Source organism: Elgaria multicarinata, chromosome 16 (genome assembly GCF_023053635.1).
Source record: "Elgaria multicarinata webbii isolate HBS135686 ecotype San Diego chromosome 16, rElgMul1.1.pri, whole genome shotgun sequence".
Classification (NCBI taxonomy): Eukaryota; Metazoa; Chordata; class Lepidosauria; order Squamata; family Anguidae; genus Elgaria; species Elgaria multicarinata.
In genome coordinates this window covers 18,283,955-18,299,273 of record NC_086186.1, presented here as the reverse complement: position 1 = coordinate 18,299,273, position 15,319 = coordinate 18,283,955, and the positions used below count along the sequence as shown (strand labels likewise).

At 45.6% G+C, this 15,319-nt stretch overlaps 1 protein-coding gene across 2 annotated transcripts in view; it reads left to right on the top strand.

Moving 5' to 3' along the window:
- ARNT2 (aryl hydrocarbon receptor nuclear translocator 2) overlaps nucleotides 1-15,319 on the top strand; it is a 135,900-nt gene that overhangs the window by 69,427 nt on the left and 51,154 nt on the right. The window contains exons 6-8 of one of the 2 annotated variants that reach the window (XM_063142556.1): nucleotides 1,639-1,741; nucleotides 5,616-5,681; nucleotides 6,558-6,643. In XM_063142556.1, coding sequence (XP_062998626.1) covers nucleotides 1,639-1,741; nucleotides 5,616-5,681; nucleotides 6,558-6,643 — 255 coding nt within the window. Of the gene's footprint in view, nucleotides 1-1,638; nucleotides 1,742-5,615; nucleotides 5,682-6,557; nucleotides 6,653-15,319 lie in introns of both variants that reach the window. The other variant, XM_063142554.1, reaches the window with a different exon arrangement.

Genomic DNA, 15,319 nt, shown 5'->3' with positions numbered 1-15,319 from the left:
GTCCATCCCTGGCCGATGGCTGGTTGGCCACTGTGTGAACAGAGTGCTGGACTAGATGGACCCTTGGTCTGCTCCATCATGGCCCTTCTTATGTTCTTAAGGAAGAGGTGAGGTCTGAAGTCCAAAGTAACTTTTGAACCCAAATATAGTTGGTGCTGGAGGACAGCACTTCACTTTGCAGCATGCCAACCTCCCAGTTTATTGATTTGATTTAAAAATGTATTAAGGAACAAAATGCACACCAGGAGACCGTTATCCATAGACATATTGGGCAGTATCCAACGATGTCATTCATAAACAGAAATGTCATTGCGCTAGCAGAAACTAGAGAAGAGAAGAATCCAACGGGAGTTATTGCACAGGCAGTTTTGCGTTATACATGTGCAACCCATTGTGCAATCTGTTGTGCAGCCGTTCGCACAACAGTAATGGGTAACCCATTGTGCAATGGAAAGTTTCAGCAGAGCGCCGCTAGAGCGATCTGAGTTTGCAGAATGTCACCGTTGGATACTGCCTGTTGGTACCTATGGGCATCCCCTTGGAGGCCCTGGCTTTAAACACTTGCTGTGCATCACCTTGAAACTGGTTTGAACAGCAAGATAGAACATTTTCTAATAAATAAAATTAAATTAAATGTGTTGGATGCAAGTACTACCTTCTGTAGATGGAAGTGTCCACTCATGGAAGGTGCCCTAACCTGGTTTTCACAAATGCTTGAGAGAAGCCAAAGGTTCTTAGATGTCCAAAACGTCTGTTGAATAAAAAATCCTAAAAGGTGGGTGGGTTGAAACAAACAAAACCAAGGCAACAAAAGGAGGATTGAATATGCTCATGGCCACAGAATACAGTAGGCCTGTTCAGATGACTTTCTAAGCCATGGTTGGTCTGCTAAGTCCTTTACAGCAAGTGGTTAATGAGTGTGCTTAAACCGTGGTTATGTAGCCACCATGGTTAGGAATGATTCACATGACACACTTAAGTCATGGTTCACGTAACAAGCTAAGCCGTGATGGTTAGCTCAAAACATTTAACCATAATGGTTTAGCGTGTTGTCTGAACAGGGCCAATATGTTTGTTGAGTGGGATGGGGGATATAAAACCAGGAGTGATGGAATGGAGTACCTTGAGAGAGAGCATGGCTGGCTGATGAAATCCCTAAACCGGCATACTTCACAGTGGAACGTTTTTGTTGCAAGTCTCAATAACTTCTTTATTGTTATTGTTGTTGTTTTTATCCTGCCTCACAATACACCCAAAGCAGCTTACAGGTGGGTTGTTATTTTTAAAAACAACCCATTGAATTAATAAAATATGAACCATATACAAAAATTACAAAAATGTGAAAGCGGACGGCTGGCTGGCGTGGAAAAGATTGCCGGGAGATGGAAAGCTTGAATCTGCAACTCTTGAGTGATTTGCACTGTGAAATGTGGGTGCATCTCTCACTTGCCCCTTTATCCCATGCAAATGGAATATTGCACTGTTAACGCTGGAACGCCACTTGCTTTGGGATCATGGGTCCGAAAATGAAAATAAATAAATAAAGAGTCAGACAATAAAGAGTACTTGCAACTCAACATTCTTTCTTCTCCTTGTTGTTTCCCCTCCCTTCACCCAACCCCCAAAACGTCTATTTAGGGAGGATTTTGGATTTGAAGACTGGGACGGTTAAGAAAGAGGGCCAGCAGTCGTCAATGAGAATGTGCATGGGATCAAGACGGTCGTTCATATGCAGAATGAGGTATGCAGTTCCATAGCGCTGATCCATGGGATGGATCCAGAGTTTTATTCGGCCTTCGGGGTCATTCCCCAAGCACAGTTCTGCTGCAAACACTCCCGGGGGCAAAAGGAGGAGGAGGAGGAGGCCATTTTCAGCAATTACTCCCCCGCACAACCCCCTGCAACACCAGCGCCCCCTTCCCCAGTGTTCAGGATGGTCCTCCAACCCTCCAGAGCAGATTTTTGAGGAACAGAAGTAATTCTCAGACTAAAAGAGAATTGGAAAAGATTACCTTCTCCCCCTGTTCAGCCTATGGAAAAGGTTCCACTGGACCAGAAGCATACCCAGCATACTGTCTCTGATACTGATCCTCCATGATAAGGCACCCTTATGCTTCCCAAATAACCATGTCTTCCTTCACTTCTCCATCTCGCCATGCTGGTTGGTTGCCAATTCTCCAATAGAAACTGGTTATTTCTCGGTTGGACTACTGCAACCTTCTTCTCTCTGGCCTTCCTTCTTCTCACATCAGTCCGTTGGTTTCTGTCCACCACTCTGCTGCTAAGATCATCTTCTTGGCTCGCCGCTCTGACCATGTTACTCCACTGCTGAAATCTCTTCATTGGCTTCCAACTCATTTCAGAATCCAATATAAACTTCTCCTGTTGACCTTCAAAGCTTTTCACTGTCTAGCTCCTTCCTATCTCTCCTCTCTCATCTCACACTATTGCCCCGCTCGTGCTCTTCGCTCCTCTGATGCCATGTTTCTCACCTGCCCAAGGGTCTCTACTTCCCTTGCTCGGCTTCGTCCATTTTCTTCCGCTGCCCCTTACGCCTGGAACGCTCTTCCAGAACATTTGAGAACTACAGGTTCAATTGCAGCTTTTAAAGCTCAGCTAAAAACTTTTCTTTTTCCTAAAGCTTTTAAAACTTGATGTTGTTCTGACTCTTATACTGTTAATTTTACCCTACCCTGTGCCTGTTTACCCTACCCAGTGCCTGTTTGCATTATCTTCCCCTCCTTATCGCTCTACTATGATTTTAATAGAATGTAAGCCTACACGGCAGGGTCTTGCTATTTACTGTTTTACACTGTACAGCACCATGTACATAGATGGTGCTATATAAATTAATAATAATAATAATAATAATAATAATAATAATAATAAGAGCCTGATGGGACACAATCAATAGCTGCTACAGAGACATCTGACCATTGCCTCGGTAGGTATAATACCGAACCATGGTTAGCTGTGTTCACCCTGGTCAAGATCCCAGGCATGCAGTGAAACCATGGTTCATCGTGCACAGCTGAGCCCTGCCTCCTATAGGCATATAGAGAGCTCTTGCCAGTCAATACAGAAAATACTGAGATAGATGGACCAGGGGTCTTACTCCGCAGAAGGACCTTTCTGTGCTCCTCTGTGAGTCTCTGCAGCCCAGTTTTTATGCCGCATCAACAAGCATGAGTGTGTGAACTGGCTCCCACTAAGCTAGCAACCCAGGAAAACGGTGTCCCTGGGTAGTTGTCTGTGACGTCCATACCTGGAATTGTGGGTCATTTGAGTTATAAATCTGGATTGTTCCTTTCCCCAACAACCCACAATTCCAGGTTCAGTCATCATGGAGGACAACCCAAGGAGTAAGCGTCTCTGGGTTGTTTAGGTCACCGGAAGCAACTGCTTCATTCTCAACAACCCACGGTTTAACAAACTGTGGGTTGTTGCGAAGTGCGAACTGCTTCCAGCGCGTAGGCCTTTCAGCAGACCATGAAAAACATGTCTCCTTTTTCTTTGCTTTCACCCCGAGAAGCACTATGTCTTCTGAAGATGGGTGGATGCCAACACAAAAGTAGCTGATTCTTTTCAGACGACAGTCTTGTGCTTGTTCTCATTATCATGTCAATAAATCCGAAGTTTGCATTTTTCTGCAATTAATGGAGGAGTCAACGTCTCGTACCCTTTCCACAGTTGTGTTTACCAGACCTTAATTTCCCCCTGTGCTTGTTCAGAAAAGACAGCCTCGAATGAACCACTGGAATGCGATCCATTGTGTCATCCTAATATGTGATTATTTAAATCGGTATTTCTGGAAGCAAGTATTCTTCAATGGAATGAAAATGTGGCTGTGTTTTTGTTACCCAACAAACCAGTATTAGTATTATTATTTAAAAACATGTGTAGACGGCATTAAGAAGAATTCATTACCCAGCTAATTTTAGGCACATGAGCAAATTTTGAGAACATCCTCATTTTTGCAATTTTCAAAAGTTTTAAGTCGCCCTCTTTAAATACTTTATTTTCTCAATATCACATGGCAATAATTAAGCTTTCCTCAAGTCTCTGGGTTGTGTTTCAACCGTTTTTTGGCCTAAAATAAATACTTGGGATTCTTCTATCCATATGTTCATTCTACCTCAAAAACTGTTTTCAATTTTGAAAGTACCAAACATTAGGTACATAACTAATAGCCTGAGGTATCGGAGAACTAGAGATGGATGAATCAAACTTTTTCCACCCACATCAGTTTCACATATGTCCATCCTGCCCCGTTTCTGCATCAGTTTTTAAAATTTGCATTGTTTTAATGCATTTTTCCACAAAAATAAACAGTTTTGTATGCATTTTAACCTACAGTATGCATTTTAATGCACTTTTTGCTTTTGAGCTAGAACTGTATCTTAATGTTTGGAGACATGCAGCAACCGAAGGATTGATTGATTGAGGGCGCAATCCTGCGTATGCTTTGACAGAAGAGGAAAAGTACTACAACTCCCAGCATTCCTACAACTCCCATGGTGGCTGGGGAATGCTGGGAGTTGTAGGACTTTGTCTGGCCAAACATTCATTTTATTTATTTATTTATTTATTTTATTAAATTTATATACCGCTCCATAGCTGAAGCTCTCTGGGCGGTTTACAAAAGTTAAGAACAATGAACATTAAAAAAGAAAAAGTATACAAAATTTAAAACCATCAAAAATATAAAAACTACAGTATCAAACAACAGTATCTATGTAAACAACAACAGTTCTGGGGTCCATTAAAAAACAAACTTAGCATATGTTGTTAAATGCCTGGGAGAAGAGAAAGGTCTTGACCTGGCGCCGAAAAGATTACAACGTTGGCACCAGGTGAGCCTTGTCGGGGAGATCATTCCATAATTGGGGGGCCAGCACTGAAACGGCCCTCTCCCTTGTTGCCATCCTCTGAGCTTCCCTCGGAGTAGGCACTCGGAGGAGGACCTTAGATGTTGAGTGCAGTGTATAGGTAGGTTCATGTCGGGAGAGGCGTTCCATCAGGTATTGTGTTCCCAAGCCGTGCTAACATGCAGAGGACTGCACCCTGTTTGACTTAGAGCAGTTTTACCCCTCACTTCCACCAAAAAGTCCTACGAAGATGAATATTGGCAGCCCCATGGTGATAAAAGATTGCCTCTCGAGAGAACCTTTGCAGGTTGGAGGAATCTTTTGTTTTCATTGAGCTCGCCACAAATGACTAATGTGGGCATAGGGCTAGTAAAAACAAAAATAAAACAGGCTAGTAAAAATTGTGGGCTAGTAAGTCTGTCTTCTGACTCAGGCTGTTATTGATCACACAATTTGTTTTACCTTTCTTTCTTTTGTGAGTTACAGTTTTCTGGCCCGCCTTAATTTGTGTAACTAGAACATCTAGGGCGTCCTGGAATAAAAAATAGATCAAGGAAAAGACAATAGTAGTAAGAGCTTCAAAGAAAATAGCTTACAGTTCTCCGTTCAATTCATGTTTTAAAAATCATTTACCAAAAATATTCTTGGCTGCACATGCTGTTCTTCTTTCTAGCTTTCTTTCTTTTCGTCCCCCACATGCAGTCAGGTATTGTTCCTAAATTTGTTAATGTGTTGAATTTATTCCAGGTGTGGAAATGCCCCTTTGGACCACCTGCCTCTGAACAGAATAACCACCATGCGAAAAAGATACAGGTAGCGGTCTTTCCTTTCCATGGCATTCAGTCTCCACCTGAGTGCCGTGATCCCAAGCCCTCCCGCTGAGATGCAAAACAATAAAGAGGTCTGACGTATAATCCACAAAGCTTTATTCAGCAAACAAACATCTCTTCACACCTGAAGGGAGTGAGAATGCTAGGCGCTTTCCTCTAGACCAGTGGTTCTCAACCTTCCTAATGCCGCGACCCTTTAATACAGTTCCTCACGTTGTGGTGACCCCCAACCATAAAATTATTTTCGTTCTTCTCTACACGATCCATTGTCATGGGATGGTTTGCTAATGAAAATAATACATAACAATAGCTTTAATAATACAAAAGTTGATACATGACATAGTTCAGTCAATACAGTTTCCTAAGACCATCGGAAATATGTGTTTTCCGATGGTCTTAGGCGACCCCTGTGAAAGGGTCATTCGACCCCCAAAGGGGTCCCGACCCACAGGTTGAGAACCACTGCTCTGGGCAATTGCCCTTTCAACTAAAATTTATTTATTTATTTATTTATTTATTTAGAGTATTTTTATCCCGCACCTCAGCCAAAAGGCTCTCGGAGCGGCTTACAATGTATCAATAAAGAAGACAATAAAAGGGAGAGTTTCCCAACTAAAAGGGAGAGTTGTCGATGATGCCATGATTCTGTGTTCTTCGGTTCACCAGCATCTATGTCTGCTCCTTCCTTTGGCATTTATTTTACACAGCAAGGATGCTTGAGTTGTGGATTTGGGCCAGATTGCAGGCAAGGGTGGCCCTCTGTATAGTGATTTCATTTTGTGTGGTTCTTCAGAAACACCGTGGCAATAACTTTCAACGATCTTGTTGATTTAATGCAAAATGGTTTCTTTCCATGTAGGAACGGCCTCGGCCCAGTGAAAGAAGGAGAAGCACAGTACGCGGTCGTCCACTGCACTGGGTATATTAAGGCCTGGCCTCCGGCAGGTAAAATAGGCAAGGCACACTTTTAACTCTTTCATATTGGATGTCTGTCGTTTGCTCGGTCTTCGTGATGTGAGTTTCCCCTTTCTAAGCCCGGCTGAATTGAACAGGACTTTCACAGAGGCTTTTCTGTGCCCACAAGTTCTTGGGGAAATGTGCCTTTTGGCCAGAATGTTCCAGGAAATGGAACTCAGCGGAGATATCCTGGGTGGTAATCCTGGGCTTCACCACTTTCAAACGCTGGGGGAGGGATCATTCTTCTGAACGTTCCTCCAAGTAAAATACATGCGCCCTGTTATCGTCCTGATATGCTGGTTTTCCCCTATGCAGGGATGGTATATTGTATGCGGAGGAGCATTTAGACATCTCCATGCTGGTGCGATGGGCATGAGATGGCTATGCAAGGAGGCATTTACCAAATGCGTAACTAGCGCTCATGCAAGCAAATACCCCCTGATTATTGCTTTGAGCAGAACTGAGGCAGGCAGTGAGTGCGCCCCACTTCCAATGGGCCACCTGCCAATTCTGCCCATGTGTGCATACACACACACACGATCATGCTCCACCAGTCCACAGTGAAGTTCAGCTTTCCTTCGGGTTCAGGCAGGCAGCCTCAGTGCAGTGACTCCACGTTGGGACGGGAGAGGTCTCCTTCCTCTGTGCTGCTTCAAAACTGAAGGAGATCCTTGGACTGTCTTGACTCTACAGCAGGGGTACCGAATCACAGGTCCAGAGGCCAAATCCAGTCCTCCAGGACTCCTCATATAACCACGCCCCCTTTTCCCAGGCTCCGCCCCTTTCCTCTGAACACAGGTTATTGGGTGGTTTTCTGGTTTTGGTGTGTGTGTCCCCCATTCTACAAGGTTGGAATACCTTTATCTTTCAGCACCAATATGCTGGTATTTTTCACCCTGTCCCGTAATCGGGGAGTGGTTAGGAAAGGAGCCGGGACAGCCTAAGACAGCTGTATTTGGCCCCTGGGCATGGGGTTCCCCATCCCTGCATTCGTCATTACGCAGGGAGAGAGCCTAACTGGAAACGCAGCTGCCGTTTCTACAGCGGCCTCCTCATCGGTCAAGATTGGCCATCATTCCGTGTAGCGAAGAGGGCCTCCGTAGCTTGCTACTTGAACACTAGCCATTTACCCCTGAGCGCAAGCCAGTTTTGAAACCAGGGTGAATTCCAAAAGCTGCTTGGGTTAATGACATGGGTGGGAGTGGGGAAGGACTGTTGTTCAAAGCAAATCCTGCTCACAGGTCCCTTGGTCCGAGACACCGTATCCTCCTCCTCTTCACTCCAGACGTTCCCATTTTGAGCGAGGGCTTCCAGGGGAAATGGCGTTTTCTTTTCCTTCCTTGGTTCGTTGCACTGTGCTGAAAGCACGCCGGTGACTCAGTATTGCACACGGGGATATTTACATAGGGGGAAATGTGGAAAACAACAGGAGACTTGAGAAGAGATCCTATCCAACATTGCTAAGGGATGGTTTGGCTGACCTTACCTCTTGGATGAGCTAAAGAACGTCTCTTGCTTCTGACGGCCCCTGCTGATATGAATCAGAACAAGAGTTCTCTTGTCCTGTTTGTTATCTTGAGCTTGAACATCCCGCAAACATAAAATCTTGCCAGCGTTCTTTTGTTATTTTTATTCCCCCCACCCCACCCCGCTCTCCAGGGGGCTGCAGATCCCAGCAGCCCCACGGCAGCAAAAGTGCTTTAGACCATTTTAGCTTAGGGCTGTATATCTTCCGGATGGATCATACACTCCTTGTGAGTTTGGTTGACATGCCGCATGCGTTTGGTGGTCACATGCGCGGCGGGCATGATAGCACACGGCAGATTCCTTCTTCTGGCATTTCAGAAGCCGCTTAAACAACGTTAACCTAATTGATATCACATGGCAGCGGTGTATAATTCAGCGGCGGAAAGTGTAGTGGGGGAGAGGGAGGGGGGAATTCTTCCTTTGAATTTGCAGCTGGCACTAGCAAGCCTGCTGGATTACTGTAAATAACCAAAACAGGGCGGGTGGGGGGAGAGAGATCAATTTCATTTTAAAAGAAAGAATCAACAAAAAAAATTGGAACGCAGGAAGCTGTCCTTAATACCAGGTCAGGCTCCTTGTACTTCTAGGTTGGTGTTGTCTTACTCTGACGGGCTGCAGCTCTCCAGCGGTTTAGGTAGGGATTGAGCCGGTTCTACATGTGAAGCAGGGGCTGTACCACTGAGAATGTCTGAAGAGCCACGCTGGATCAGACCACGGGGAAAACAACACCCTCCCAACCATGTTCCCCAGCAACTGGTGTACGTAGGTTTACTGCCTCTGATAATGGAGGTAGCACACAGCCATGAGAACTAGTAGCCATTGATAGCCTTCTCCTCCAGGAATTTAAAGCTATTCAAATTGGTGGCCATTACTATGTCTTGTGGTAGCAAATTCCATCTTTCGGCTATGCACCGTGTGAATAAGTTCTTCCTTTGATCTGCCCTGGATCTCCCACCAATCAGATATGTAGGGTGACCCCCAGGGCCAGATAAAGACATGCTAAGGCCCTAAGCCATGTCAAGATTCAGAGGCCCCATACCATAAAAAGAAAAAGGTGTGTTCCGTTACAATAGGAAGGATAATGAAAGGGTACCACCCAGCGTTAGGAGATAACTGTAGTTAAGCAATGTTAGATGCCCTTCTTTGAAGATGGGTATGAAAGCACTAATAAAGTAAGTTGGTTTGAACTTCTTTTAAACTGGCTCCAGTTTGTGCTTATGGCCTCCAATACTAAATGGTGCATTGCCACACTCTCTCTATATAAGGCAACTCTGTTGTAAGTCACACCAGACTTTCCTAAGCCAAAGTGATTTAATCTTAGTTATCTTACGTCTTCATTATCTCCAACATATTTAGAAGCCCCTCAATATATGAGGCCCTAAGCCATGGTTTACTTGGCTTGTTCCTAAATCTGACACTGGGTGATCCCGGGTTGTAATATTATGAACTACGGCCCCTCCCTAGGGCTTGTCCAATAATCTTGAACCCTGTCCAAAACATTAGGTCTCGTGTTGCGGAGAGCCATTCACTTGCTTGCCTCTGGCAAGCAGTTTTGTGTGGCGAGCTTTGCAAAGCTGAACTGTGTACAGTTGCAGGATAGCTCAGAATCCCTACATTGGAGGGCTGTTGCTTTCCCACCCGGCTGGTGAGATTCCCAGAGTCCTTTGGCTGACCACTGTTGGAAACAGAATGTGGGACTAGAGGGAACTTGGTTTGACCCTGAAGGTCAGTGCTTATGTTATGTGAGTCTCTCTTCGGTGTAAAGAAAACATTCTTATTTATTTGGGTTTTTTTTCCACGTCAAGGACCCACAGAGGTGAATAAGCTCATCAAGTGGTTAAGGGGCAATTGAAATATTGCCCGCGATGAGATCCAGGAGATAGCAAATCTCAGCTGCTCTCAGCAACTTTGCTGGTCTTCGCGGAATCTTTGTGAACCGCTGAGAGATTATATTATATGCAGCAGTAGCTAAATAAAAATCAAGGCCCCTACAGAAGCCAGGGACAACATGAGACCTTAGCCCAGCCAGGCCAAATCAGATGTCCCATAGGTGAAACAGTGTTCAAACTGGTCAAATCGAACAAGCAGAAATCCGAATAAGAACCGAGGATTAAAATTACAGAAGCAGTCGGCTAGCTAGCGATCAATCAACGCCAGCTGTCAACCATCCCATCAGCAGCTTCATCCGGCTTCCTTTAATCGAGCTGGTTGAAGTTTGCTGCCAAGCCAGATAGGATGCAGCTCTGCCTGAGTATCAGAAGGACCCTCCCGGCCTGGGCGTAGGAGAGCGAGCTGAGATCAAGTGTCGACATGGATTTCAAGTTCCTGCTAAGCCGCCTTAGCAGGAAATGAGAAAAATCTTCAGGAATGATGAACAATGTCTTTGTGACTCTTCTCTGTCCATCTTCTCTTCTTAAACTGCAAATAAGCAACCTAGTTTATTGTTGCTGCTGCTGTTAACAACAACAATGTTGTAGAAAAGGAAGAGGAAAAGAAAGAAAAATATGCACCACTGGCCATGGAAGTTAAAGAACTATGGCAACAGGGGAAGGTTACAGTTATCCCATTATTCACATCAGTCACCGGCATCACTTAAATTTATTTATTTTTACAGAAAACCTTCAGAAACTGGGCCTACCAAAATACATCCACACCAACATCCAGAAAGTAGTCATAGTTAAAACATGTTCCATAGTCAGGAAATTCCTGAATCAGTAACAGACAGCATGACTTGGCGAAGCCCGTCATGTCCGTCTGGATAAACCAGCACAAGCGAGAAAAGAGACACAATAATAATTTAATTTCTATACCGCCCCCTAACTGAAACTCTCTGGGCAGTTTACAACAATTCATAAAAATACAAAGTACAACGTAATCAAAACAAACTATTTTTTTTAACATAGGAAAATTAAAACAATGTTAACTGCTCGAACAATTTAAATAAATAAAGTGTTGACACACATACCTGCCTATGCTGGCTGGGGAATGGTGGGAGTTTTCAGACTTTTTTTCTTTTCAAACATGCATAGGATTGCAAACATGCATAGGAATGCACACACAGATGCCACTGAACATGTGTGGAATGCTCTTCCTGTGCTCTGATGAATCCCAGCCATTTTCCATTCACCCTGGTGAGCAGAGCATCAAGGACAGAAGGGAGAATTTCCAGGAAACTTGAATTTTGGCATGTTCAGTAGCCACAACCCTGGCTCAGTATACATGGATGAGTATCTCTGTCTAATAGGCTGGACTTTGCATGCTTGAAAAAGGAAAGGAACCTCTCATGCAAGCACGGAGTCATTACTGACTCTTGGAGGTTTCACTCCAAGCTTTCACTGACGTTTTCTTGGCAGGCCTTATAGCGGGGTGGTTTGCCGTTGCCTTCCCCGGCCGTGATTACCTTTCCCCCAGCTAGCTGGGTACTCATTTTACCGACCTCGGGAGGATGGAAGGCTGAGTCGACCCGAGCCGGCTGCCTGAAACCAGCTTCCGCTGGGATCGAACTCAGGCCGTGGGGAGAGTTTCAGCTGCAGAAACTGCTGCTTTACCGCTCTGCGCACATCAGAAGAGCCCTGCTGGATCAGACCAAGGGTCCATCTAGTCCAGCACTCTGTTCACACAGTGGCCAACCAGCTGTCGACCAGGACATATGGTGCAACAGCACCCTCCCACTCGTGTTCCCCAGCAACTGGTGCACATAGGCTTCTGCCTCAAATATGGAGATAGCACACAACCATCAGGGCTAGTAGCCATTGATTGCCTTCTCCTCCTGGAATTTATCCAACCCCCTTTTAAAGCCATCCCAGTGGGTGGCCATCACTTTGCCTTGTTTGCATGCTGGACTCTCTCACTCAGCCCCTTGACTTTACCGTAAATTGCGCCAGAGAGAGAGAGAGAGAGAGATGGAAGCTTGGCTTTTGACTGCGTCGCTTTTTGCCAGAGTCGGGGCATTTCTAGTGGCAACATGTGTGACTACGCAAAATGCTTAAAGTCACGTTAAGCGCAGAGGAAATTGGATTTGCTCACATTCCTCTGCCCTGTAATGAAATTACTGCTGTCAGGATCAGGTATGAGGTACAGCAAAACGCCTGGCTTTTGCTTGCCTTGCGGGGGCCTTTGGAACAACCTGTCTCGGGCGCTGAGGCCAGGAACATGAAAGCAGGCCGCGCCACAGCCTCGTAGCTGCACTCTGCTTGGATTATCCCCAGAAATGTGAGGAATTCAAAACAAACCCCCTCCTATCTGAAAAGCTTCTAACAGCTACTGTTCTTGGAAACTAAGTGTGTACAGCGTTATCTTGAGGCGTTCAGCGTAAGACATGTAAAATATGTTCTTTTTGTGTGCTTTGCAATCAGGTACAAAGTTTCCCAAGACCTAGCTTAAAGGCCGCAGCTAGGAGAAAGGACCGTAGATCTGTGGTAGAGCCAGGTTTTGCAGGCCGAAGGCCCCAGCAACAATCCAAGGGGCTTTCTGGACACTCTGGAAGCCCCAAGGGGGCTCCGACTCCATGCTGCGTCGTTTATATATGACGCAGCCATGGATTTGGAGCTACCTCATGGCAAAGAGCCACAGGAGAAAAGTCAGGGACTAACCCCAACTTTTCCTGCCCGAGCAAGGTCAGCGTGGCCTGTCCTCGCTCCGGTGCTGCGCCAGGGGTGTTCCCGGACGGAAGGCGACCTCCCATTTGTCATCCAAAGCCGCAGGAGGGGGAGGGGGCAGGCCCGTCTAGTTTAATGGCCACCGGAAAGCCTGCACTGCCTCCCTCAGTGGGGATTATTCGCCGCCACCCTGCACCAGCGATCCCGCGGGGTTTGGTGTGTGGAGCAACGCCAACATGGCACTGTGAAGGTAGCTCCCAAGTCCTCTCCAGTTTTTTTAAAAGAGAAAAAAAAAAGGATCCAGCCTTAGGTGGACAAATAATTGGATCTCGCCTAAGCCAGTTTCTTAGTTTGCTGAGGAACCGTACTTTTAAACTGTGTTATATAAAATATTTAATGTGGCAAATGCTGACTGTCTGGGGATATTCCTTTGGAAGGATACCCAGCGTCGTGGTCTCCGGGGTTAGGACCTGTGTGCATGAACATTTGTGCACATTTTCCCACGTAGATTAAAGTGTTTCAGCTGCAACCTCTGCCTTCCTAGCTGGGGGATTCTGGGAGTGGAAGACCAACACACGTGGACCACCTCAGGTTGGGGAAGGCGGTAGGAACCTTTCTTGAGTGAGATACTTGCGCCCGGCTTCGTGTTGGCCTCTTTGAAACTCACCCTTGCTCTTTCCTTGTGCCTGTGTTTTTAAAAGAAGCAGCAGCAGCCAGCCAAAAACATTCCACAAGGTCCTATGCGATTTATTTATATAGTACCAAACAGATGTCTCAGAACTAAATAAAACCAGAACTTTTTGCTTCGGACTCATCTTGCTTACACACTCAGTTGTTCAACGACACAACAACAGCTAATAAGAGTTTTGGGGAACAAAGAAGAAAATTCCTCTCCCCCAGGAAATTACACTTAACACCAAGGGGTTTTTTGGGAGGGGGATTGGGGAGGGATTGGTTTTGTTTTTCAACTGAGCTCGCCTTCTTCCTGAGGTCAGAGTCACAAGGATGCTTGTTCCCAGTGAGAGAACAAATGACCTAATTTCACAGTCTTTCACCTCTTTTTTGTCTGGAGGTCATTATGATGGAGAGGGATTCTTTCCTTGCCTCCGATGCGTTGTGAGGAAAGGTTGGCTCTTGACATCTTCCTCCTCCTCTGTGAGTGGAAGGAGTGTCAAAGCGGCAACTTTTTCCAGAACGGCCTCGTGATTGCTTCTGCCTCTGTGGCGGCCTTTCTTGAGGAAAGCCACCAAGGTTTGGAGTACATATAAGGAATTGGGTTTTTTTTGTTTTGGACACATAAGCCCCCAGTTGTAGGTGGCCACATGCCTGTCGCCAAAAAAAGAGGGTGCAGGTTTGCATGAGGTAATTTAGGGGTCCGCGACCTTTTTGAGCCAGTGAGCACATTTAGAGTTTTGAGAGATTGTTGTGGGTGTCTCACAAAATGGCAGCTGTTGGGGTAGGGCTTGGCCATTCATAAAATGGCTGTCATGGTGCGTACGGCTGGTCATAGAACACTTATTTCCCAGAAGGCAGATTGGCAAGAGGAAAAGAAAAGAAGCCTGCCCATGAACCGAAGTACAAGGTGGAGGGGGCTTCTGCGCTCCAAAGCACAAAACCCCAATAAAGATGGCACTTCACTTTGTATAATGACAGCTGCCCGGCTTTTAAAAAATAAATTAATAAAATGTTTAGAAATAGAATAAAAATCAGGAGAGGCAAACAGCCTAGCAGATCATAGAATCATAGAATAGCTGAGTTGGAAGGGGCCTACAAGGCCATCGAGTCCAACCCCGTGCTCAATGCAGGAATCCACCCTAAAGCATCCCTGGCAGATGGTTGTCCAGCTGCCTCGTGAAGGCCTCTAGTGTGGGAGAGCCCACAACCTCCCTAGGTAACTGATTCCACCGTCGCACTGCTCTAATAGTCAGGAAGTTTTTCCTGATGTCCAGCCGGAATCTGGCTTCCTTTAACTTGAGCCCATTATTCCGTGTCCTGCACTCTGGGAGGATCGAGAAGAGATCCTGGCCCTCCTCTGTGTGACAACCTTTTAAGTATTTGAAGAGTGCTCTCATGTCTCCCCTCAATCTTCTCTTCTCCAGGCTAAACATGCCCAGTTCTTTCAGTCTCTCTTCATAGGGCTTTGTTTCTAGACCCCTGATCATCCTGGTTGCCCTCCTCTGAACACGCTCCAGCTTGTCTGCATCCTTCTTGAATTGTGGAGCCCAGAACTGGACGCAATACTCTAGATGAGGCCTAACCAGGGCCGAATAGAGAGGAACCAGTACCTCACGTGATTTGGAAGCTATACTTCTATTAATGCAGCCCAAAATAGCATTTGCCTTTCTTGCAGCCATATCGCACTGTTGGCTCATATTCAGCTTGCGATCTACAACAATTCCAAGATCTTTCTCATTTGTAGTATTGCTGAGCCAAGTGTCCCCCATCTTGTAACTGTGCATTTGGTTTCTATTCCCTAAATGTAGAACTTGGCATTTATCCCTATTAAATTTCATCCTGTTGTTTTCAGCCCAGCACTCCA